This window comes from Leuciscus leuciscus (genome assembly GCF_965113295.1).
Source record: "Leuciscus leuciscus genome assembly, chromosome: 5".
NCBI lineage: Eukaryota > Metazoa > Chordata > Actinopteri > Cypriniformes > Leuciscidae > Leuciscus > Leuciscus leuciscus.
This window is the reverse complement of record NC_138729.1, coordinates 46302138-46327782: the sequence shown is the minus strand read 5'-3', so window position 1 is coordinate 46327782 and position 25645 is coordinate 46302138. Positions and strand designations below refer to the sequence as shown.

Here is a 25645-nt window from a genome sequence, read left to right as displayed (position 1 = left end):
GGGTAATTCAAACAAGAACATGGTTTTATGCTCATATAAGCCGCTTTTCCAAAAGATTCAAAAGAACGGTAAGGAACGGTTCCAGTTATATTTCCACTAAAGCTTGGTTTGGCACGGTTTGGTATTATTGCCGAACCATGCTCAAGTATTTTGTATTATATTCTAAAGAGCTCCGTTATCAGCCCCACAGTGGAAACTGAAATCATATCCGTACCGGCTGGGACGGATCGGAAATAGAGTGGTTAAGCAACAAGAACAGTTTGGCCCGATGGTGGCCAAGTTGCTATAGTGTTCAAAAAGTATTAGGGCACCTTAGCCGTAGCCTGGCTAACGTCAGACCTCTTTCTCATTGAGACGTGGTCTGGGAACCACATGTTCATTTTCTCGTATTTGAGGCGTGGTTTACGAATGCCCAGAGCCGTTTATTGGACGCTACGAATGTCTATCAAATGCGCCTGTACGTAGCTCATAGCCAATCGTTTCAATTATACCAGATGACGTATGTAGAGCGACAGAAATTCGACGAGGAAGAAGACAAAATAAACTTGCGTTCTAAACTACTTAGAACACTATCTAAGGCTGCATCGAAAGGTAACTTCGCGTCTGATGCCATGTTGGATCCATAGATATAAACAAACTGCTTCTGTGTGTCGCATAGACATCGTCATCGTCTTGCTGCTCCCTCCCCGTTCTGTGATTGGTTCCCTCACTGAGGCGAAAATCTAGTCCATGGAATCCAGGCTACCTTAGCCGTGCTTACAAACATCTCAATGCATTAGATAACAGGAGAATTACTCGGCAAGAAACACAACCATGCACACATTGATGTTAAACAACAACAATGCAAGACAACAAACAGACAGAAACTGAGGTAAATACATGAGGGCAAACAAAGGAGCTGATGAGATAACTAACAGGACACACATGAACAGAATACTCAAATCAATCAGAAACCATAGAAACAAACAGGCAGAGAACAGAGGAGGACTGAAGTAATTAACAACCTAAAAGACTGACCATGAAACTTAAACAGAAAACAAGACATGAAAGCTGAGCAAAAGCAAACTCTAAACGTAACTAGCACCCTCATGTCGTTCCAAACCCATACGATATTTATTTCGTTCATCTCCGGAACACAAATGAAGATCTTTTTGATGAAATCTGAGAGCTTTCTGTCCCTCCATTGACAGCTAGGCAACTCCCATTTGAAGCTTCAAGTTCATAAAGAGATCGTAAAACAAATCCATACGAATCGTGCGGTTTAGTCAAAATTTTCTGGAGACTCGATCGCTTGATATGTTGAACAAATTTAATTTAGGCTTTTATTCACATACAAACATTCATCAGTGAACATAAACAGAAGCTCAACTGAACCTGCTTGATGCACTCATTGGTTCTTGAGGAAGCTCAAACATCCTGCTTAACACGAGAATGAACCTCATTGGTTCTTGAGGAAGCTCAAACGTGATGTGCAACACAAGAATGAACCTCATTGGTTCCTGCTGAAGCTCAAACGTGATGCGCAACAAGAGACTGAACCTCATTGGTTCCTGCTGAAGCTCAAACGTGATGCGTAACACGAGAATGAACCTCATTGGTTCTTGAGGAAGCTCAAATTTGACGCGTAACACGAGAATGAACCTCATTGGTTCTTGCTGAAGCTCAAACGTGCTGCGTAACACGAGAATTAACCTCATTGGTTCTTGAGGAAGCTCAAACGTGATGCGTAACACGAGAATGAACCTCATTGGTTCTTGCACGTCAAGTGAACATGCTTGAGCTTCCGTTTACCAGATCTGATTTGTGAGTTGATGAAGCCTAAAGTCAATCTGTTCATCATATAAAGTGATTGTGAATAGTGAAGGTTTTATGTTTTGTATTCAATGCAATGACATTCAGTTTTATTTCTGCCCAAATACATTTTTGTGGTCACTGTATGTCTCTGATCTCTATGAAAGACTCTAGCATCAGCTTTTGCCATTGTGTTTTTGTCCGTTTTGCATTATGAGAGGTCCATGAATCCCAGCTTACGTGTCCGTGCCATGTGTGGGTTATTACTGGAAAGACGCTTGGCGCGTGTCACTGCTTCTAACCGCTGGATGCTGAGCTCAGCTCTTCACCAGTGAGCTGCAGCGCTGAGATCATGTGTGTGTATAATATATTATTACAGGCTAAATCTGCTGGGCTCAAACTGTGATATAAGTCTGACTGATGTGAGGTGATAACAGGCCAGTTCATCATGCAGTTAATGAGACATAGGGCTAAAAATAAATGATTTACTGCACTCGATTTATTCACTGCTCACCGGTTAGTTGATGATCAGTATATTTTAATATTCATTGTGCTCAAACACATGTTCCAAAACAACAACAACAATTTTTTTTTTGTATTTATTCTGTGCTGTTGTAGAGAGGTGTGCTATTACTTTTTTATATAAACAACCACATACCTGGAGAACGGGTGAAGCTGGGTACAAAAAAAAACATCGGTAACGCTTTAGATTACAGCCCGGAAAGTACTGCGTAATTAAAATGAAAGTACAGTATAGCGTTCGGTAATTACAGTGTACCTATGAAGTACTTACGTGTAAGTATAGGGGAACAATACGTAAAGTCTTGGGAATAAAGGTGTAACAACCAGGAAAATACTGCGTAATTAAAACGAAATTACAGTGTAACTTTCGGTAATTACAGTGTACCTATAAAGTACGTACGTGTAAGTATAGGGAATAATATGTAAAGTTTTGGTAATAAAGGGGTAACAACCAAGAAAATAACTAATTATTTAGACTAAGTATTCCATGTAGTTACAGGGTAAGTATGACATTGCGGGCTGTAAATTAAAGTGGTGCTTCTTACCCTCTTGTTTCATGTAGTTACAGGGTAAGTATGACATTGCGGGCTGTAAATTAAAGTGGTGTTTCTTACCCTCTTGTTTCATGTAGTTACAGGGTAAGTATGACATTGCGGGCTGTAAATTAAAGTGGTGCTTCTTACCCTCTTGTTTCATGTAGTTACAGGGTAAGTATGACATTGCGGGCTGTAAATTAAAGTGGTGTTTCTTACCCTCTTGTTCCATGTAGTTACAGGGTAAGTATGACATTGCGGGCTGTAAATTAAAGTGATGCTTCTTACCCTCTTGTTTCATGTAGTTACAGGGTAAGTATGACATTGCGGGCTGTAAATTAAAGTGGTGTTTCTTACCCTCTTGTTTCATGTAGTTACAGGGTAAGTATGACATTGCGGGCTGTAAATTAAAGTGATGCTTCTTACCCTCTTGTTTCATGTAGTTACAGGGTAAGTATGACATTGCGGGCTGTAAATTAAAGTGGTGTTTCTTACCCTCTTGTTCCATGTAGTTACAGGGTAAGTATGACATTGCGGGCTGTAAATTAAAGTGGTGTTTCTTACCCTCTTGTTCCATGTAGTTACAGGGTAAGTATGACATTGCGGGCTGTAAATTAAAGTGGTGTTTCTTACCCTCTTGTTCCATGTAGTTACAGGGTAAGTATGACATTGCGGGCTGTAAATTAAAGTGGTGTTTCTTACCCTCTTGTTCCATGTAGTTACAGGGTAAGTATGACATTGCGGGCTGTAAATTAAAGTGGTGTTTCTTACCCTCTTGTTCCATGTAGTTACAGGGTAAGTATGACATTGCGGGCTGTAAATTAAAGTGGTGTTTCTTACCCTCTTATTTCATGTAGTTACAGGGTAAGTATGACATTGCGGGCTGTAAATTAAAGTGGTGTTTCTTACCCTCTTGTTTCATGTAGTTACAGGGTAAGTACAATAAAAACACATGTACACACACACAATCTGATATCACTCGGAAAACTTTATTTAAAAAACCCCCAACTTATTTCAAAACGGATTTACAGCACTTTCGCTTGCTTGGTTTCCTCCTCCTCTTGTTCCTCTTCTTTTTCTTTCTTTCCACTGATGAATCTTAAGAAGGAATCCCATGACATGTCTCTTGCTATTCTGTATTATGTGTTAAAAGAAAATAGCCTACAGTAGGCTACAGAAATGTCCTCACCATTTACTCATCTTTTACCCTGATGTCATCCGAGATGTATACAAATTTCCTTCTTCAGATTAACACAAACAAAAGTTTTTAGAAAAATAAATAATCTCTGTAAATGCATATAATGCAAGCTCATGTGTTCCTAAAAGTTGACAACAGCACATACAACAATAACTACAGTAATCCATACGACCCCAATGGATGAATCAATGTCTTCTGAAGTGAAACGATAAACGTTTTTAAGAAAAATACCAAATATTTAAATTTTTTAAACTGTAGACTATCGCTTCCGACCAACTGTCACCTGCGCGTTCATGAGAGGGTTGAGTACGTTTACGCTTGAAAATTTAAAGCTTGACGTAAGCGCACCGAAAAACCGAATGTCGAATTATTATTTTTTTTAAATGTTTTTATTATTGCTCACAACAAAATACAAACAATAACAGATAATACTAATGAAAAACAAACCATGCAGAAGAACAGACACCAGTTCTCGCGCGAGTTTCACATCAAACTCCCGTGAGAATGCAATGGACGCTTAAAGCTTCAGCAAACGCGAAGCCATTCAAGCCGACTCTCATGCACTCGCTGGTGACAGTTGGTCGGTAGCGAAAAGATGAGTAAATTATGAGAACATTTCTGGGTGTACTGTATTTTCTTTTAATACATAATACAGAATAGAAAAATACTCCTTCTTATGATTAGGCAAATCAGTGGAACGATAGAAAAAGAAGAGGAGGACCAAGAGGAGGAGGAAGCCATGCAAGAGAAACAAAACAGGACAAAACATGCTACTTTCTATCAGGACTTTAGTATTTGAAATGAAAAGTTGATTTAAAAAAAAAAAAAAAAGAATAAGAAGTGTAATATGTTGTAAATCTGTTTTGAAATAAGTTGAAAGTATTTTTTGAAAAAAATAAAGGTTTTCCAAGTGATGTCAGATTGTGTGTGTACATGTGTTTTTATTGTACTTACCCTGTAACTACATGAAACAAGAGGGTAAGAAGCACCACTTTAATTTACAGCCCGCAATGTCATACTTACCCTGTAACTACATGGAATACTTACAGTCTAAATAATTTGCCTAAATAATTTGTTATTTTCCTGGTTGTTACCCCTTTATTCCCAAAACTTTACATATTATTCCCCTATACTTACACTTATGTACTTTATAGGTACACTGTAATTACCAAAAGTTACACTGTAATTTCGTTTTAATTACGCAGTATTTTCCTGGTTGTTACACCTTTATTCCCAAGACTTAACGTATTGTTCCCCTATACTTACACGTAAGTACTTTATAGGTACACTGTAATTACCAAAAGTTACACTGTACTTTCAATTTAATTACGTAGTACTTTCTGGGCTGTAATCTAAAGCGTTACCAAAACATCACATGGACTTACACTGAAGGAGAGATCTGTGTCATATCTAGAATCAGAATATCCAACGCTATCTCACGACGAATTCGTATGAGTGATTAAAAGGTGTCTAATTCAAACGAATTCGTGCGACCTCATTCGTAAGAATTTGTACGATTTGTCTAAACCCACGTGATGGGTAGGTTTAGGGTCGTATGAATTTGTACGAATTAGCCACCTCGTAAAATGCCGTGAGATCGGGTTGGAATATCACAGGCCCTACACCTGGCATCATAGGGATCGTTCACCCAAAAATGAAAATTCTGTCATTTACTCACCCTCAAGTTGCTCTAAACCTATATGAGTTTCTTTGTTCTGTTAAACACAAAAGAAGATATTTTGAAGAATGTCGGTTACCAGAAAGTTGATGGACACCATTGACTTCTATAATCAACGGGGACCATCATTACCAACATTCTTCAAAATATCTTCTTTTGTGTTTCACAACATTTATTTCCATCAAGAGGTGAATCCATTTTTGGTCAAAATCTTGTATTGACAATGCACTCTGTATATGGATATTGACAATCCAGCACTCTGTAAGTAACATCCCAAAGACTTTCAATGAATTTAAGGTCTGGACTCAGAAGTGCTGATTTTGTGTGTGTGTGTGTGTGTGTGTGTGTGTGTGTGTGTGTGTGTGTGTGTGTGTGTGTGTGTGTGTGTGTGTGTGTGTGTGTGTGTGTGTGTGTGTGTGTGTGTGTGTGTGTGTGTGTGTGTGTGTGTGTGTGTGTGTGTGACTAAAAATCTTTTTTAAAGCATAATTATAGTTTGTTTTAGTTTTTTTTTTTTTGTACTGTATGTAGATGTTTCTCTTTTGACACTACAAAACATAAGAATACTTTACATAAGTGTCTGAGTTACTCTATTATGTTTTGACTTGGTCCTCATTAGGACCGGAGGCAATAGTGTAAAATTTCAGTAATATTACCTAACTACTTTTACATGTTTAGAGGGTTGCTAGATATTGTTTACTAGCCTATAAGTCAAAGTAGACCCAATTATATTCATGCCTCTAGAAAAGTATTTTTTTTTTTCACCTCTAAAAATTCAAAGAAAGGATACTGTTAGCAATGAAAGATGTGTGTTCCATTTAAATTTAAACTTGTTTTTAAAGCATTGGCTCTCTCATCTTCATGCTTGGCCGTTTTGAAAAAAGGCAAAGCCCCTCTGAAGAAATTAAAGTCTCCCATTAGTAAGACAGATATACAGGGTCAGCTTTTTTCCTCTTTGTCAGCATATTTGTGTGTCAAGTTTATTTGAGGATCTGCCTCTAACGCAAAACTTTTCTCCTTTTTTCCCCTTTTCTCTCTCTCCCTCCACACATCCCTCCCCTTTTCCCTCTTTCCCCCTTCTTCTCTCGCTTCCTTCTGTCACTCTCCCCCTCTTTTCCCTCTCTGTTTCTCTGAGAGGAGGAAGTAGTATGGTTTATTCAGGGCTCAGGTTTCAGAGCAGTGTGTGTGTGTGTGTGTGTGTGTGTGTGTGTGTGTGTGTGTGTGTGTGTGTGTGTGTGTGTGTGTGTGTGTGTGTGTGTGTGTGTGTGTGTGTGTGTGTGTGTGTGTGTGTGTGTGTGTGTGTGTGTGTGTGTGTGTTTTTACTGGCTCTCAAGAAGAGAAGGAGAGAGCTGCTTCTGTAAACGTCATTGCAGTGATGAAGATTAGACCAAAATGGAAAACAGTCCATCTGCTCATTTCCTCTTTTGTAACACCAGTGCCTAGCAAAGACGTAACTCGTTTGTGAAAGATCAAATTGATCTGCTTGTGGAGAGATGTGCTTTTACTTTAAGCAATCAGACTTAAAATGTGGAATACAAATCTTGCACTGAAAGAGGATTTGAGTCCTATCTATAGACATCACAATATCACTTGAGGGTGCAGAACCGGGTCAGTAATCAACCACTTAGTAACCGCCCAAAAACACCATAACAACCACAGCAATATGCACAGGCAAAGTCAAGATGTCATTTCCTAAAAGCACTTCACCATACAGTAAACTGACAGTACCTTGTTAGTCCAGGAATAAAAATGATTACACAAATATATAAAAACACAAATGTATAAAGAACAGTATTTTTTTGTTTATTACAATTTAAAAGATAATTGCAACTTTTTATCTCACAATTCTGACTTATTTGTGAGATATAAAGTCGCAATTGCGAGATATGAACTTGCAATTCGGATTTTTTCTCAAAATGGCAAGTTTATATCCCGCAAATCTGATTATTTTGTAAAAAAAAATTCACACAATTCTGAATTATTTTCTCCGAATTGTGAGATAAAGTTAGTAAAGTCCAATTCTGAGGTAAAAAAGACTGACTTTTTATTTCAGAATTGCGCATTTTTATCTCACAATTCTGACTTTATAACTCGAAATTGCAAGTTTATATCACACAATTCTAAGAAATGTAAACTTGTAATTGCGAGGGAAAAATTTAATCAGAATTGTGAGATAAAAAAGTTGCAATTACTTTTTTTTATTATTATTCAATGGTGGAAACAAGCGTCCATAGATTTTCATATACATACTGAGCAAAAAATTATATAAATAAAAATTATAATAATAAAATTGATTATTTTATATATACCATTTAGGGCATAAATACAAAAAATATGTATCTTGTTTTGGTCTTTAAAAAAATGGTACCATTCACTACCATTAGAAAGCTTGGAAGAGTCAGGATATTTTTTTATATATATATAACTGTGTTTGGCTGAAAGAAGAAAGTCATAGACACTTAGGATGGCTTGAGGGTGAATAAGTTCTGGGATAGTTTTAATTTTTGGGCGAACTAACCCTTAGTGCATATCACTCGTTTTTCTTAAAGTGACACTGTCCAACAGCGACACCCATAAGTAAAGTTACAGCGGGAGTCCGAGTCTTTCTCTTGCCTCCCCTGAGCTCTTTGAGTTTTAACAGACGATAAATCTCGCATCTTGTTTTCATGCGTGTTCGCGAATCGGTCTGAATAAACAAAATGATGGTGTTTAATAGAAAGACTAATTAAAAAGTAAGTAAACAACTCACCCACTTAGATATCACTGCTTTATGTCACGTCAAAATCAAACTTAAAATGGCCTGAAAACATGACTGTGGGTTTTTTAGTGAGAGATCAGAATCAGCTTGATGAAATGAAAGGTACATGATGACTGATGATCCAAAAATAAGTTGAATATTAAAAATAACATCTGAACATTAGTTGACAAATAAAATGTATTGTTTAAATTGTTACTGGCTTTAGTTATTATTTTGGAATATACGTAAAAATTGCTTAAAACATGAGATTTTTTTTTGATTGGTTTTAATAAATAGAACATTAATTACATTGTTAATGTAAAAAAAAAAAGCAAAATAGAATTGCATTTGGTTGCTTTATGCAATGTAAAGTAATATTTAACCAGGAAAATGTGACAACATTAAGTGTAACTGGACATTAAGTGTAACAGGGACATGAATTTAAATTTGATTGATTAAAAATAAAATAAAATAAACTGTGATGTCTCATTTCAGAACACCACTGCATGTATAGAAACGTATACACAATTATGAAAATATATAAAGAAAAGTGTTTTTGTACTTTTGTTGTAAACAAGTCATTTTAAATATTTTTCAAATGGATAAAAAACCAAAAAAAAAAAAAAATCAAATATACCCAAAGCAGTTTCTCCTAGTGGTGGACCTGTGATCTCTCTGCGCTTCCAGTATCTCATATAGCCACAGTCTGGATTCATTAAAAAGTGTCAGTATCTTTAAAGCTCTGTCTACATCCTGTTCCTCTTTCACACCCCCTCTTCTCTCCCTCTCACTCTCTCTCTCTCTCTCCCTCTCGGCTTCAACCATTTCACGGAGCATGTGGTTTTCATTAGGAGAGTTGGATTAGAGCACAAGGGCAGATCTGCAATGGTGGCAATCCACACTCCTCTCCTTCTCTGCCTTCCCTCCATTATCTCATCTACGATCAGCTTCGGCCCTTCACTGCGCGTATGACCGTCCAGCCTGATGATGTCACCACAGCCGCTGCTGCGAATCTACCCTCAACATCTAAATATATAAACCTGATCTGAACTTCCCATAATCCTCTACTCTGGAGGTTAGAACTTCTAATCATAGATCTGACTACAAGAGAAGCCTAAAATCATGGTTTAACTGAGTCTGTGTTGCCAGAAATAAGTAATCGCCATCATTTTTTGGTGATGAAAGTTGAAACAAAATGTAAGCGTGCGCGCGCGCGTGTGTGTGTCTATGCCCTGAGGATCCAGACGTCCAGGATCAAACAGTGCTTGTTTTGGAAACAGGGGGAAGCACTACCTAAATGCTGAGTTTGGAGAAAAACAACGGAGAGGGAGGGGAAAAAGAGAAGAGAAAAAAAAAGAGGAGAGGATGAGAGCCCGAAGGATCCGGTGGAGGAAATGGCTCCTGCTCATTATGTGTGCTGCTGGAGAACAGCATGCTGGTAAACGGACGGCAGTAATGCGTGTGTGTGTGTGTGCAGCAGATCTTACGTGTGTGTTGACGTGTGTACAGGGATAGTTGGTGTTCTCGTTTAGGAGAGAAAGAGCGGAAGAGCTCATAAAAAGTTTTTTTGATGTTTAGTCAGAAGCGTGTGACTGATACTCGTGTGTGTCTGAGTCTCAAGACAAAACTGATGACAAATGAACTTTATGAACAATATGAAATATATGGTTTAAAAACAGGTTTTTGCATGATTTAACCCTGTACAGCTTAATGTATCATATTTGGCCTCTAAATTTTCAATAATTCAACTCCTATTGCAAATCAAGTTTATTGGCTAAATTTACAGATTTCAATCAAACAAAAGTAATTGAAATAGCTCAACGCAACAAATGTTTCAAGTGGTTGCCCCAAATTCAACTGAAAAGCAACTTTTAATGACTTCTGCAGTCTCAAAAGTATTCAACCCACTGAATGACTCCCTAGAGTGACTGCAAAAGACCTACAGCAAGACCTGGTGGCAACAGGCACTGGGATTTCAGCTGCACAGTAAGGTGCGTATTAAACGCATGTGGTTTCCATGCAAGAACTCCAAGACGTACACATACTGACCCGAAAGCACAAGAAAAGTTAGGGTTAGGGTTAGATTTGATCAAAATCATATATAAATAAGCCACAGAGGTTTGGGATTCTGTTCTGTGGAGCGATAAACAAATCGAGAACTTTTCGGCCCTATGGATCAGCGGTATGTCTGGAGGAAGAAGAATGAAGCATATGTTGAAAAGAACACTCTGTTTATAGTTAAGGATGTTGGGGCTCGGTGATGCTCTGCGGCTGCTTTACATCCTCTGGCACTGGAAACCTGCAGCGTGTGGAAGGCAAGATGGATTCACTGTAGTATCAGGAAATCCTAGGAGAAAACGTCATGCCATCAGTGAGGAAGCTGAAGCTTGGACCTTCCAACAGGACAATGATCCCAAGCACAGCTCAAATTCCACCAAGGCTTGGTAGCAGAAGAAGTCCTGGAAGAGTCTACAGTGGCCATCAGTCACCTGACTTGAACCCCATAAGAAAATCTCTGGAGGGATTTGAAGGCGGTGGTTGCAGCACGCAAACCCAAGAACATTACTGAACTGGAGGCCATTGCTCATAAGGAATGGGCTAAGATTCCTCAGAAACGCTGCCAGAAGCTGGTGTCTGCTTAAACATCTCGTTTGCAGCAGGTCATAACAGCAAAAGGGTGTTATACTAAGTACTAAAAATGCTTGCCATGAAGGGGTTGTATAATTTTGAGACAGCAGAAGTCATTAAAAGTTATTTTCAGATAAATTTGGGGAAACCACTTGAAACATTTGTTGTTTTGGCCATATAAACATAATATATCAGCAACTGCACTAAATTTAAATTTGCTCAGTTTGGGCCTCTGAATAAAGTAGTAAGTAAATAGTTATCAACAATCAACTATATAAAATTGCATCATGGTAAGATATGACAACATTTTACGTCTATCATACGTTGAAACCCAGCACTTATGTTAAAAAGTGCAATTCGGCAATTTAAAAAAATAAAAATAAAAATCCTGTCGTAACTGGCGCACAATGAATTCTGGAGTAGCCTAGGCAAGGCTGTTGTACCCTTCACTGCACGGGAAATGAAGGCCCCATTTGAAAGAGCCTTTAAATCGGGACAATGAAATGCGCCCTTCAAAGAATGCAGCTTCTGAATTGGGACGCAGCTGTTGTCTAAAACTGGAGATAAACGCACCCCTATTCTCCTGCAATCAAAAATGGCAGCACAGCTGACAGGCTTGTTTGAGCTGCGCCCTCTACTGTGCAAGCGTGAATATATACATTTTCTTCTTTCTTTTTTTTGCAAGCCCAGTCCAGATGAGAAAAAGTAACACAAAAGTAACGTGACGCATTGCTCTCCATAAAAAGTAATTAGCAATGCAATTAGTTACTTTTCAAGGGTGCACCACAATATTGTAATGCATTACTTTTAGAAGTAACTTTCCTCAACACTGCTGATGACCAGCTATGATGGATTTTCTGCAGGGAAACCGAGTCAAAAGTTCACAATGAAAAGTCAGCGATCTCAATATGAACGCAAACATTTCTCATAAATTATCTGAGTTGTGCTCACATTAATTGTATATAACTCTATACTCCAACTGTATGTCAATAATCATCCAACTTGTGTCTATTTTTGTTTCTCCTAAGGGATTTTAGGAACAAAATCTGAGAAAATCATGATAATTGAATAAAACATGATGTCTAAAAGTCCATTAAGTTTCCTGAACAAGTTTCAAGCAACACAACGATCCTCTAGGACAACAGTCATGCTGTAACTCAAGTCTCAGACCAATCGCTTAGTCACATCTTCGGACAATTACATTGCGCTTAGTGTCTCGCCTGCAGATATTTTGATTTTCAGGTACAGGGAGGAAATCTGGGTCTTTTTAGAGGGAGACGACGGTGTCATCTGACACATCAGTGTCTGACCACAGCTATAGAGACAGACAGACAGACAGTCCGGGCCCCAGCTCTGCCTGTGGATGATAGACCATGATGGTTTCACTGCTGCATTCCTATGGAGAATGGTTTATTTTCATTGGAAACATAATTGTCTGTGGCAAGAGTCTTGGAAGCGCTTTTACCCAAAACACTACCAAAAGTCCATCCTGTACCACGGTCGCCCTCTATAGGCGACCTAAAATCAACACACCCCTCCCTTTACTGAAGCGTATTATACAAGTGCAGTGAAACAGAATGTTCCCGTACAGAAGTCATTCAACAGAGTATGTATATAGTTTGCTACTGTACATAAATACACAGAAAAAGGAGCTTATACCAGATGTGGGCAGAGTTGACATTACAGGTTACATGCACTGCCTTGACCCTGGGTTATTCTGTGATGTACATCCACATCTATAAAAAAATACAATAAAGAATTATTATGATGATAGTGCTGATTGAGATGTATTTGATTATTTCTTTCATGATTGGGTATTATAAATAATTTTAAAATGTTAAAATATCAAAAGTAATTAATATCAAAATAATATTTATGAATTAATATTTAACAGAAAAAAAACTGGAATATATTAACAAGATAACAAAATACAAATACCAATTTAAATCTCGCAGGACTTTTTTTCAGGTCAAAACAACATAAGAAACAAGTATTGTTTTCTCATTAAATTGTAATTGTTTACAAATAATCATAACAATATATTGTATTGCATAATTATTTAATATTTAATATCCAAAGGTTCAATGTATGAGGTGTTACTTAAAAGATTCTGTCTCTTGAACCAGTTATCGGTAATTGGCTATTAAATCTCAAATTTTGCTAATCATGCCAAAAATTCTGAAATGTCATGTTTTTATGGCTTCCATAATGTTACAATATTTACATATTTTTATCCAAAGCAACTCGTAGGTAATTTATTATACAGCATAACAAGTATTATCATACATTTTGATATTTTAAGTGTCACATACATTAAACATTATAAAAGATACATTCAGATTTAGAAAAAATGTGTGTTTATATATGAAGAGTTTAGATGCAAAAGCCTCTAAGTGCCATCTGAAATTTTCTACTAGAATGATAATTTTTATGAAGCTCGTATATTTAAGTTCAGTAATTTCACTTAAATGGCAATGAAAATTACCTATTAATTGTCATTTAAGTGAAATTACTGAACTTAAATATACAAGCTTGATCAAAATGATCATTCTAGAAGAAAATTACAGAGGCTTTTGCATCTGAACTCTTCAAATACAAATATTTTTTTCATAAAAATAATCTATTATGTACTAGTTAAATTTAATATTCACTGTTTTACACCATCAATATGCTCTCTAACAAGTTAGCTTAAATTACCTTTTATGGAAGAAGAAATTCATTATAATTATGTCTTTGTTGTTACCACCTGTTGCTCTAAAACCACATGCTTCTGGTGTAATAATTAAAAATCATATTACAACACAGCCACATGTAGCCATGTAGATTTTTTCCCCTTGGTGTGTGACAAGAATCATTTCTCATTAACTCGGTGTCTCTACAGAATGTGTAACCTCAAAAAGATCCAAGTTAATAATAATACAACAAAATAATAATAATAATAATAATAATACAAAATAATAATAATGAAGAAATTAAGGACTAACTTTTAACACTGCTTCATCAGAGTGTTATTGAAACAGCAGCAGGTGTTGTGTTCTGACTTCTCTGGTTATTCATCAGCAGACGGTGGGAGAATCCGACACAGACGCAGCTGTCCCGTGGCCTCAACCCCTTCATATTGAGAAAAATAAAATAAAAAATACAACCAATTTGACAATACATTTGACTTTAACAAATAACAATTTTAAGTTATTTTGGTATGAATTAGTTGACTTTAAATAAATCAATAATTTCCCCATACTAAGATTTTATTTCATTCCCCTGAACCAAAATCCAACAGATCGACCAATCAGGCTTTGCCACATGGTGGGGGACACCTATCAGAGAACCCATATCTGCTCTTACTGACCCTCATTTCACCAAAAGACAGCAATCTTTTCGGATACAGTGAGTTCTCCCATCCCGAGTGCAGTATGTGGCTCACACTGGCGGCCCTTCTGACTCTGTGTGCCACAGGGAGAAGTGCTGAAAACAGTTCAGAAAGCAGCGCTGTGGAGGAAAAGCTTCTTATAGCCAGAGGAAAACTTATGGTGAGTGTTCAACGGCTGAAATGCAAGGAGTTTTGCTCTAAAAAGTCACTTTCATGGTCCAATGATGTTAAAATACATTTCATTATTATAATTCTGGGCAATACAAACACATACACTACTTTTCAAAAGTTTGGGCTCTATGAGATTTTTAATGTGTTTGAAAGAAGTCTGTTCTGCTCACCAAGGCTGCATTTATTTGATAAAAAAAAAATACAGTAAAAACTGTAATATTGTGAAATATTATTACAATTTAAAAGAAAGTTTTCTACTTGAATATATTTAAAAAATGTCATTTATTCCTGTGATGCAAAGCTGAATTTTCAGCATCATTATTCCAGTCTTCGGAGTCACATGATCCTTCAGAAATCATTCTAATATGCTGATTTGATACTCAAGAAACATCTCTTATTATTATTATCAATGCTGAAAACAGCTGCGCTGTTTAATACTTTTGAGGAAACTGTGCAGCTTTTTTTTCCCCATGATTTATTTGAAATAGAAATCTTTTCTAACATTATAAATGTCTTTACAGTCACTTTGATCAATGTAATGCATCCTTGCTGAACAGAAGTATTCTTTTCTTCCCTTCAAGAAAAAAATCTTACTGACATCAAACTTTTGAGCAGTAGATTGTTAAATTACATACTCTAATTGCAATAACTCTCGACACATAGGTAATGCCTAATATCTCAGTAAATTAAATGCTGTACAAGCTATAATGTCATAAAGAACAGTTGATGACAAAGAGTGAGTAAAAACCCTTGTTTTCACCTTTTAGCCATTTAGCTGTAAATCCCTCTTTAATCCCCTCCCAGGCTCCCAGTGTAGTGGGATGATCCATAAAGAAGATGCCAGAGCTCTACAATTTCCTGATGGAGCGATGGGCACTGTAGTATCCTGACATTATAACTCTCATTTTCTTGTAATTCCTGTTTTCAGTTTAGTATGTGTATGTTACTTTTGTCTTTTCTAGTGTGTAAAATTTCTTCCAAATGGCTTTGGCAAGACGGTATTTGACAGAGAAGTGAATGTTAATGAAATCTTTACAGGCCCTCTGTGCTGCCATATGTTTAAACACTTCATGGCCTCAGAGGTCATTTGCCTGGTGCCGTTAACCTTAACCTGCTGTTTAAAGTCATAACCTGGAGTATGATTCAGGAGAGGAAAAAAAACCACGGCTGATCTTCTACAACGATAAGGATGAGGAAGTGAAGGTAAGGACAACCTTATTATTTTACGTGCAAGTGTACGTTTTTGTCATTTTTTCCACTGAACACACGCAGGTACGGAAGCCCTGAACCGCAACGTAAAAAAAAAAAAATTCTAGCATTTCGAGAACACTTAACAGTAACCGTACTCTCTCCTTCTTCACCGTAAATACTTTCTGGATACATTTTAAGTGCATCATTCATTCTTTATCCAATCATTTGGCCGGATCCCGTGATTTCATCAGATATAAAGCTCGATAACTCCATCAAGTCTGAAAAGTGTTTTCGCCTGTAAAGTATATTCCGGTGCAGTATATATTTTGTTATATATGAATTGGAAACACTCGCTCTGCACCGTTATGAATGCCTGTGTGGCAATTATGAATGTAAAGCAACGGCAAGCACACACACAAAAAGAACTTCTACAGAAGACATTCTCGTAATGTTGACTTTATTCTCGTAATGTTTCGACTTTAATCTCGATATAGTTTGACTTTTTTTTTTTTTTTTTGGTTCAGGGCTTCCATATGCAGGAGATATTTGATATTTGCTGTATTTGTTACTTGTTACTTAGGGGCTGTTTACACGACACCGTTTTCAAAACTGTAAAACTTTTTATGCATTTTGGCCGTTCATTTACACGACAACAGCGTTTTGGGTGCCTGAAAACGCAAACTTTTAAAACGGGTTTCAAAGAGGAAGTTTTTGAAAACGATCTCCGTGTAAACAACAAGAATGTGAATCTCTGAACATGATGATGTCATGCACATGCGTATTAAGTGTTCAGTCTGTAGTGTTTTATCGCCATCTAATGGCCTGGCAGCAGAATACAGCGTTTTTAGTCGTTAATCCGTGTGAATCTTTGTGTCGTGTAAACGTACCCTTAGTTTACACGGAGATGATAAGGATGTCGTTTTCAAAAACTACCACTTTGAAACCTGTTTTCAAAAGTTTGGGTCACTAAAACGGCGTTGTCATGTAAATGAAAGGTCAAAACTCAATTTTTTTTTACAATTTTTTGTTTAAAACGGTGTAGTGTAAATGGCCCCTAAACATTCGTCATCGTTTTCAAATAAAAATGGCGTTTTCAAATTTATCCACTTGGGAGAGCGTTTTCAAAAAGCTCTGTCTTCGTTGACAAAAACACAGTCTCAATGTGGACAGAGGGCCAAAACGGAGAGGAAAAAGATGCGTTCTCAAACGAATACAGTACATATTAGTGCAAACAAGGCCTAGAAATTGAGGGTTAAAAACTCCGGAGTAGTGTAGATGCCAGGCCTAACCGTAGCAAAAGTGATGTATTTTAAAACAAAAATGCAATAGTGTAAACGTAGCCTAAGACACACCACGCACACTTAAGATCGCACATGCGCATTGGCTGGTCCAGCCTGGAAAATGCAGGGTTTTTTTTATGATTTTAACATTTAGAAACAAAATTTGTGAGACAGTTGTTGTCAGATTTCATTGGAGATTTCAAATATGAAATTTAATCATAAGCTTGCTGTGCAGCTTTGGAGAATTTGATGTTTCCCCATTCAAAGAGATAGGAGCTGTACTTGCATGACTGAAATCATAGACAGTAAAAGAAATGGACACAGCGGACACATTGGATTCAACTGAGAAAAGTGAAGTCAATTAGAAGCTCTCACTTCCTGAAGGTCGAGCGTACTGCGCAGACTCAAACTGAGCTTGACGACGTAGATGTGAAGTGAGCAACCCGTCTGTCTTCTAGTAGCTGTGCCAAGAGAAATCTGAATCATTCCCTTCCGAAACTTGCAGAGACGGAGATCGTGAGTAGGAGCTGTTCATGAGCTTGGAGCAGGAGAAACTTTTGCTAAGTATTCTGATTAATTATTTTGTCATTTTGCCTCCACGTCGCCCCGATTGCCCGCGAGCTTCTCCTCCTGTCCATACGGTAATTTCTCTACTGTGCGACAGAGAGTCACGTGGTTACGACGCAATCGTTAGCCTATTTAAACTGCTTCTACGGGGCCATAACGTAAGATACAAGGTAATGGAGCCTTTTATACATTTTCGTGTTTCTTTAGAAATAAATAATGGACAAATGGAGTCTTTAAACGCCTCAGATTTAAAGTTATTCGCTGTCAAAGTGACGCCAAAATGAAAGGGAGTCAATGGTATGCTAACACCAGGTGAGGGTCTGCTAATCAATGGCGGCCCCCAGGGAAGCTTCTGTTTTTTCTGAAAGATTACCCCCTTGACTGAAATAGCTGCCCTTTAGGCGTTTCAAAGATGGCCAACGTGAAATGACTTACCAGGAACTTTGGTATCTTTCACTCCTCTGACAGCAATTTTTGCCTATCTCAGGTTGTTCCAGTTAAGAAGATGAAGGCAGACGAGATCAGCAGCTTGCTGGATTCTCTGGGTTTCTATAAGAGGTCACAGAAAGGCGAGGAAGTCCCTGAGGAGTTCAAACATTTCCCTTTAAACGCGCCTCGGGACGAACTGTGACACCCGCTGGTCAGCGCCGGTACTGCAGCCTGCCGTAAATGACGTCCAGAGTCTCAAAGTTCAGAAACAGAAACAGACTCTGGACTGACACACACATGGCTGGTGGCAGTTTGGCGCACCACTGTCCTAATCATAGAGATCTTACAATAAACTTTTTACATCTTTGGCTTGTGTCATTGTTTTGTTCTTTTCTCATTAAAATGCATGAGCCTACTTGATTTTCACAAAGGAACACAATTAGCCTACAGAACAAACACACAGGCCATTAAAGAAAATAGGTGGCAAGTCGTTGAAGCTGTCAGAATAAATGAGAAGCCTAATTTTTGAATTGTAGGAGTTTATTTTAAAACAAAGTCTCTTTTCAGACTGAGCTGTTAAAGAATAAACTCATTAATTATAATTGTATTATTCAAATTGTGGACTGTACAAAACAGCTCGCCTCTTACAAACATTCATAATATTAACCAGAGTTCCTTCCAAAGTAAAACCACAACAAATTAATGTGTGATAAAAAAAAAAAGCATTTAGTTTTCTGCTGACAGTGGTGGCTATAAGACTAGGAAACTTTTTTTCATTAAATGTATTCCCCTGACAAATTTTGTTCTTGTTTTGAGCATAACTCTCATTATATTTGTTAGAATTAAGAACAAGTGTCTTGTTTCAAAACAAAACACTGCAATTTACCAAGAGGATATTAAAATATTATGTGAAAACAAGTCTTAATATTTTATGTTGGAAAACAAGTGAAATTGTGCATATGGAAATTATATATATATATATATATATATATATATATATATATTATTTTTTTTATTTTTTTTATTTTTTTTTTTTATCTGCGGTGTAGTAACAATAACTGTACTAACTACGGTTACCATGGTGAGGGTGACATCTTAATCTGCTGTCAGACTCCATCTGTTTCCTCGGATTTAATCTGGTTAGCTCTTGAAAGACTCCAATTAATCTCAAACCACACACACCGAAGTGGAGAAGCGTGCAGGACTGAGTGGATGAGCGTCTCGTGTCGTCTCCACCATGCCTGTGTTTTACACGCCGATCCCTCAGAACCTGAGAGTGGGTCTGGCTAATGTCAGCGGGTCAGTGTTTATAAATAACAGGACGCGAGACAGTGGAGACTTCAGGGACCCGTATCAGGATAATGAAGGTGACTATACAGCCTGTCTAGATTAGATATTGCACATTGCACAAGTGGATATCAAGAAATATAAAATAAGAATTCACCATTACTGGCGTTTTAACAGGAACTTTCTGTGCCTAGTCTGTCATAATTAAAATGTATTTAATGTTTTTGAAATAAGTCTCTTACCAAGGCATCAAAGAGACAGTAAAACATTTATCAAGGATAATGTGACACTGAAGACTGAAATAATTTAAAACAGAAAACATATGTTTTAAAAATGTATAAATATTTCAAAATATCGCTGTTTTTACTGTATTTTTGATCAAATAAATGCAGCCTTATTGAGCATAAGAGATTTCTTTTAAAATCATTACAAATTCTTAATCATTACAAACTTCTGCTCAGTAGTGTATATATACTTTATATGAAATATAATTTACTTAAAATACAGCCTTTTTTTTCTCAAGATTTACGCATTTCAATTTATATTAAAATTCCATCAAATTTAATTGAACAATCCTTGCATATTATGAATAAAAAAAACGTAAATAAAAACCTAGAGTTTGATAAAGCATTTTGTATAAATCTTAATGGAACAGGGGAATGGACCATTTACTTTATGTGATTTGTATTCATAAATAGGCTATAAGAAAAAATATACAAATAATTTTCATTATCTTTTCCTCATTTACTTTACCACGGCTATTGTCATTTTTCTAAGGGTAAGATGATTTGTCTTTTCACCATGCTATAGAAAAGAAACAACATTTTCCTTTAAATTAAACAATAATTAATTATATTGTCAACATTACTATATGATTTTAACTGTTAAAGATGGGACAAACCAAAATCACTTTTTTTAACAGGGTGATGAGGGGCATTTGATGACAAGTCGGTAGTTTTAATCTTATGTTAAGTTAATATATCATGACAAATACAGAATAATCTCACCACAAAAAAATTATCTAATTCATGCTAATGATTTAAAAGTAACACAATGTTTATAATAGTCTATCTCAATAGAAGTGTTAAAAGTTACCCCAGGTGGTAAAGAAAATGATAAATAGCGATTTAAAAAGTTTGATTAAACATCATCACTTGAATACCTTGTTAACTGATCTTAGCACACTTGTTGATCTCCTGCATCTGGTTTTCTGTCTAGTGTTTGCCGAGGTCTGGTCTCATCTCCCGCTGCAGATGCTGCTGTACTTCAACATGTTCTTCTTCCCCTTCTGGTGGATCTCTGAGGTGATGATGCTGCATTTAAAGGTGGGTTCAATTATATACTGTAATCATAAGGCCATTGTCCCCCATCAATAGTCAAATCCTTACTTCATGTAATGCAACTGCAAGTACTGTATTATCTATGTTATATTTAACATTGTTATCTCATACTTGTAATAGTCTATTTACTGTATAAAGACATTCTATCTTTAACCAGAAGTACTATTACATTCACAAGCGAAATGACATTCAATCTGCATCACTCGCGATACTTTTAAATATGAAACTACAACCACCAGAAGGTGGCAGCGGATCACTGTCTTAACGAGTGAATCGTTGAATCATTCAATCGAACGTTTCATTCAAAACGGGCAGACTACATTCGCCATGTTGTCATTATCATGTGACTTACCAGCGTCAGTTACGTCGCTTCACTGCCATTCATAAATCCCCTCCTGTGGCCTCATGGGACAGTAAAGTGTCCATCCTATGCACACTTCTGAATTTTGCTGGAAGTAGTAGATCATCCGGGTACTTTTTGCCGACTCTTTTATGAGTACTGTGAATTCGGAAATACTTATTTTATCACATACTGTTTTTATAGTAGGGAAGTATTTTATAAGTGATTATTAAAATGAATGCATGAACATCACTTAATAGCTGGCAGGCCATTAGCAGCAATGCCAGATAAAAGTGTGTTTAGACATAATAATTATGGCTCCTGTATCCATGGTGATGGTCTGCCTTTATGAACAGCACATTGAAGTTCAAGTGCTACTGTTATATATTTTACCTTTTAATAGCTCGGCTAAATCACAGCAATTCGAGGAGATGCTGCTGCAATTATCATTTCTAATGTCAAGACATGAAAGACCTTTAAAACACTGCAAACCTACTCATAATAATATTTGAATAAGCAATTTGTTTAGGTCAAACTAGGGTTGCAGATATTTTTAAGGTCATATTTAGGAATGAGGAATATCATTTCTTTCTTTATTTCCATAGTTCTGTTATCTGCCAACATATTACCAGTGTCTGCTGGTGACAGGGATGGTCCTGATTAGCATATTCGAGGTATTGCGGGTGTATCTCGGTTACATTGGGAATCTCAAAGAGAAGGTAATTCACACGAAATGTTATAAGTCATTCATCTGAACACTGCTCATGCCTAACATATTCTGTATGTGTGTGAGAGAAATAGATTAATCAGAGAAAGTGAGAAAATCGTGAGATACTCACACTTTGCTACTGATAAGTATTCATATCTGGCAGGTGAACTAAAAAAAAAGGATAAAGTATGCTATAACCATGAAGTAAGATTTTAAAAAATGTTCATTTGTACAATTTTTTTTATAATGCTCTTAATTAAAGTTATTTGATTTTATTCATTAATATCATTAAATGTATAATTAGATATTATACATTTAATATTTGCATAATATTTAATATTTAACATTTATTTAACATATTTAACATAAAATGAAATGTTTGTATAATATAATATAATTAAATGTATAATTAAATGTCATTAAAAAAAATATAAGAGTTAACCAACAGTTAACTATTTAGGTTAACTAATATTTACCTTTAGATGTTTCAAAACATCAAAGTATAAGATTAAGTTTTATAAATAAAAATAACATTACAAATTAACTAAATAAATATGAAAGGAAGAGATCACCGCCGATAAAACAGATTAATTAAATAATTGAAATGTAAATAAATAAATAAATAAATAAATAATAAACAAACGTGAAAATAGTGACCACGGCTGATAAAATTAATTAATTAAATAAAGATGCAATATATATAAATAAATAAATATCCATAAAAGTAGTGACCACGGCTGATAAAATTAATTAATTAAATAAAGATGCAATATAAATAAATAAATAAATATCCATAAAAGTAGTGACCACGGCTGATAAAATTAATTAATTAAATAAAGATGCAATATAAATAAAGAAATAAATATCCATAAAAGTAGTGACCACAGGTGATATAAAAATGATTTAAATAAAAATGCGAAATAAATAAATAAATAAATAAATAAATAAATAAATAAATAAATAAATAAATAAATAACCATGAAATTAGCCACAGATGGTTAAACAAATGAATTAAATAAAAATAAAAATAAAAATAAATAAATAAATAACCATGAAAGTAGTGACCACAGCTGATAAATCAAATCAATTAAATGAAAAGAAAGAAAGAAAGAAAGAAAGAAAGAAAGAAAGAAAGAAAGAAAGAAAGAAAGAAAGAAAGAAAGAAAGAAAGAAAGAAAACGGTGTCCATGGCTAAATAAATAAATAAAAGTTGTAATCTAAAAGAAATGTTAATGGTTAAATTAAAATGTTTCTTTCTTCATTCTTCTCTTTAGGTTCCAGAGTTAGCTGGATTTTGGCTGATCTCCTTCCTCTTCCAGCTGCCTATCCTCCTCTTCTTCATCACCGATCAGGACATCATCATTCTTCCTCTGGAGCGGGCCGTTCACTCTCTCTATCTGGCCTTCCTCCTGGGCGAGCTGTTGGCCTCGTTTCTCGCCCTGCGCGTCATGACTCGTAAACTCGCCCAGCAGTTTCACATGAGGCAGTTCGGACCCGTCCAGGGTCTCCACACAGGAGAAGCCCTGCCTATGTTTGGACTGCCGCACGGGGGCAGGAGTGTGCTTCCTGTGAGGGACATACAGCCTCACTGAGAGATGACGGAAAACTGCTGGTTAAAGATCTGGCAGGACACCCAATTGTTGGTATGGTCTTCCACCAAAGTGACCTTCAGCAATAAGTGCACTTCTTGTAATAAGAGTTTCGTGGTAAATCTACAAAACCATGACCAGTAATAAAAAGCAGGGGGCGGGGCAAGTTGTCACACAGGAAGTCGCCACTAACACGTTCAGGAACCATGAGGTTTGGAGTTTAAACAGTATCAAGTCGAAAAGTGCAATTACACATATGTTTGTCTGTAGGTCAGAACTGCCATAAATTTAATCAACAACATAATGAAGTCAGATTTTTGACTTGAAAACTTCTTGCTTAACAATTTTTTCTAAAATTAGAAAATTATTTAATGGAAGAATCCCATTTTGACAACTTACCCCATAAATGATGGCAACATGCACCATTACTGGCAATAACAGTGAACATGTTCTGTTTTTGTAGTTATAACTTTAAAGTACATTGTTATACAATATTGATTTTCAAAAATAAACCCACTCTGAGAAATATTGTATATTTATGAAGGGTACTATAATTTTAAATTAATATTTCCATTTAAAAAAAATGCTGTTCTTTTCAACTTTCCATTCATCAAATAATCATGAACAAAAACAATTATCACAATTTCCACAAGAACATTATTCAGCAGATATTAAGCAGTTGAACTGTTTTCAACATTGATAATAATAATAAATGTTTACGAGCAGCAAATCAGCATATTAGAATGATTTCTGAAGGACCATGTGACACTGAAGACTGGAGCAATGATAATTGTTTAAAATGTCATAATATTTAACAATTTTACAATGTTTTTTATTTTTTTTATTTTTTTATCAAATAAGTGCAGTCTTGGTGAGCATAAGAGACTCCTTTAAAACATTAAACATCTTACCGATCCCAAACTTTTGAATGGCAGTGTATGTTTATAATCAATTCATAGGAAATGCAAACAAATGTGATGTATAATGTAGACACATGGTGGCGCTCTGAGACTGTTTCTCTCACTATCCACACACTGCTGCAGAACACAGAATGACTCATCAGCCTAAACTCCCATCAGGAGGACACACACATAAGACGTACTCACACTCCCATTTCTGTTACATGAAGCTGGCTGTGTTTCATATTTGTAAAAATATGTATGAAAAAGTATGATGTAATAACAGTAAAATATATCCAACTATTATTGCAAATTCAGATAACAAAGTCTGTATAAAATGCATTGAAATTAGGATTACCTTTTAAAAGGTACCTTTAAATATAGATTAGAAATAAAGATTTTGACTTTGCATAACTACAATCATTTATAATACATTTAAAAACATAACATGACTACACTTTTAAAAAGTATAATGCATTATAACATGGTCAAGCTGAAAACTAACAGGGTTAATGTTGCAAAATGCATATGAGAATAAATTGACACATGGAAATGTGCTTTAATGCACTATAGTTTTTGAAGGTGGCAACCATAAAATGTTATATATTACAATTCACAATAACATGACTTTTAATATAATGCATTACATATAGACGGATCATATAGGCCTAGATGTTATCTAAATGTATTATTCATTAATACAGATCATCAGCCACATTATATGTTTATGTGAACAATCTCAGCCATATAGGAGGTTCAACACACACACACACACACACACACACACACACACACACACACACACACACACACACACACACACACACACACACACACACACACACACACACACACACACACACACACACACACACACACACACATCCCTGGAGATTTGAGGGGCTTTTCATGAGCAAGAAGATAAAAGTAACTTGAGCACCATATTGACTTGTGTCTTATATTTGAGCTGTAATTTGGCAGTTCCTAGAGAGACAGAGAGTCTCTGTCAATGTGCAGAACGCTGAAACACAATTAATTATTACTATAACAGATGGGAGACCTGTCAGCATTTGCTGGAACAACATTATAATGCTAACGAAAACACTGGCGAGATTAGACGTTCGCCTCTGATTTCATTTCTAATGATTTCTCTCAGCACTTCTGTTTATTCACCGTAATGGATGATATTTCAGATTGCTTCTTACAGATTTGTTTTATTTTTTCATAAATATCTATCGTTCCTGTGTTCAGAACCACAGACAGTCTGGCAGGCGCTTGCTCCAGGTGTTGTTTTTCATTTGCATTAAACAGAGTCTGAATCTGCAACTCAGTCAATTAAGAAGATAGAGTCTTGCAGTCGAGCTTACAGTGTTTTTTGAGAACTGCTCT

The 25645-nt window shown here is 36.1% G+C and overlaps 2 protein-coding genes across 2 annotated transcripts; both read left to right on the top strand.

Moving 5' to 3' along the window:
• Positions 1-9100: 9100 nt before the first annotated feature.
• On the top strand, positions 9101-18445 carry selenoe (selenoprotein e). Its single transcript, XM_082170878.1, has 5 exons — positions 9101-9894; positions 14365-14614; positions 15430-15506; positions 15750-15828; positions 18151-18445. Exons 2-5 carry the CDS (start codon positions 14498-14500, stop codon positions 18292-18294), a joined length of 417 nt encoding a protein of 138 aa, XP_082027004.1. The 5' UTR covers positions 9101-9894; positions 14365-14497; the 3' UTR covers positions 18295-18445.
• An 884-nt stretch (positions 18446-19329) lies between these two features.
• Positions 19330-23360, top strand: LOC309499570 (transmembrane protein 17A; the record flags this gene model as incomplete). The annotated part of the gene is made up of 4 exons (XM_082170872.1): positions 19330-19459; positions 20598-20704; positions 21665-21778; positions 23043-23360. 4 exons carry the CDS (start codon positions 19330-19332, stop codon positions 23358-23360), a joined length of 669 nt encoding a protein of 222 aa, XP_082026998.1.
• Positions 23361-25645: the final 2285 nt, after the last annotated feature.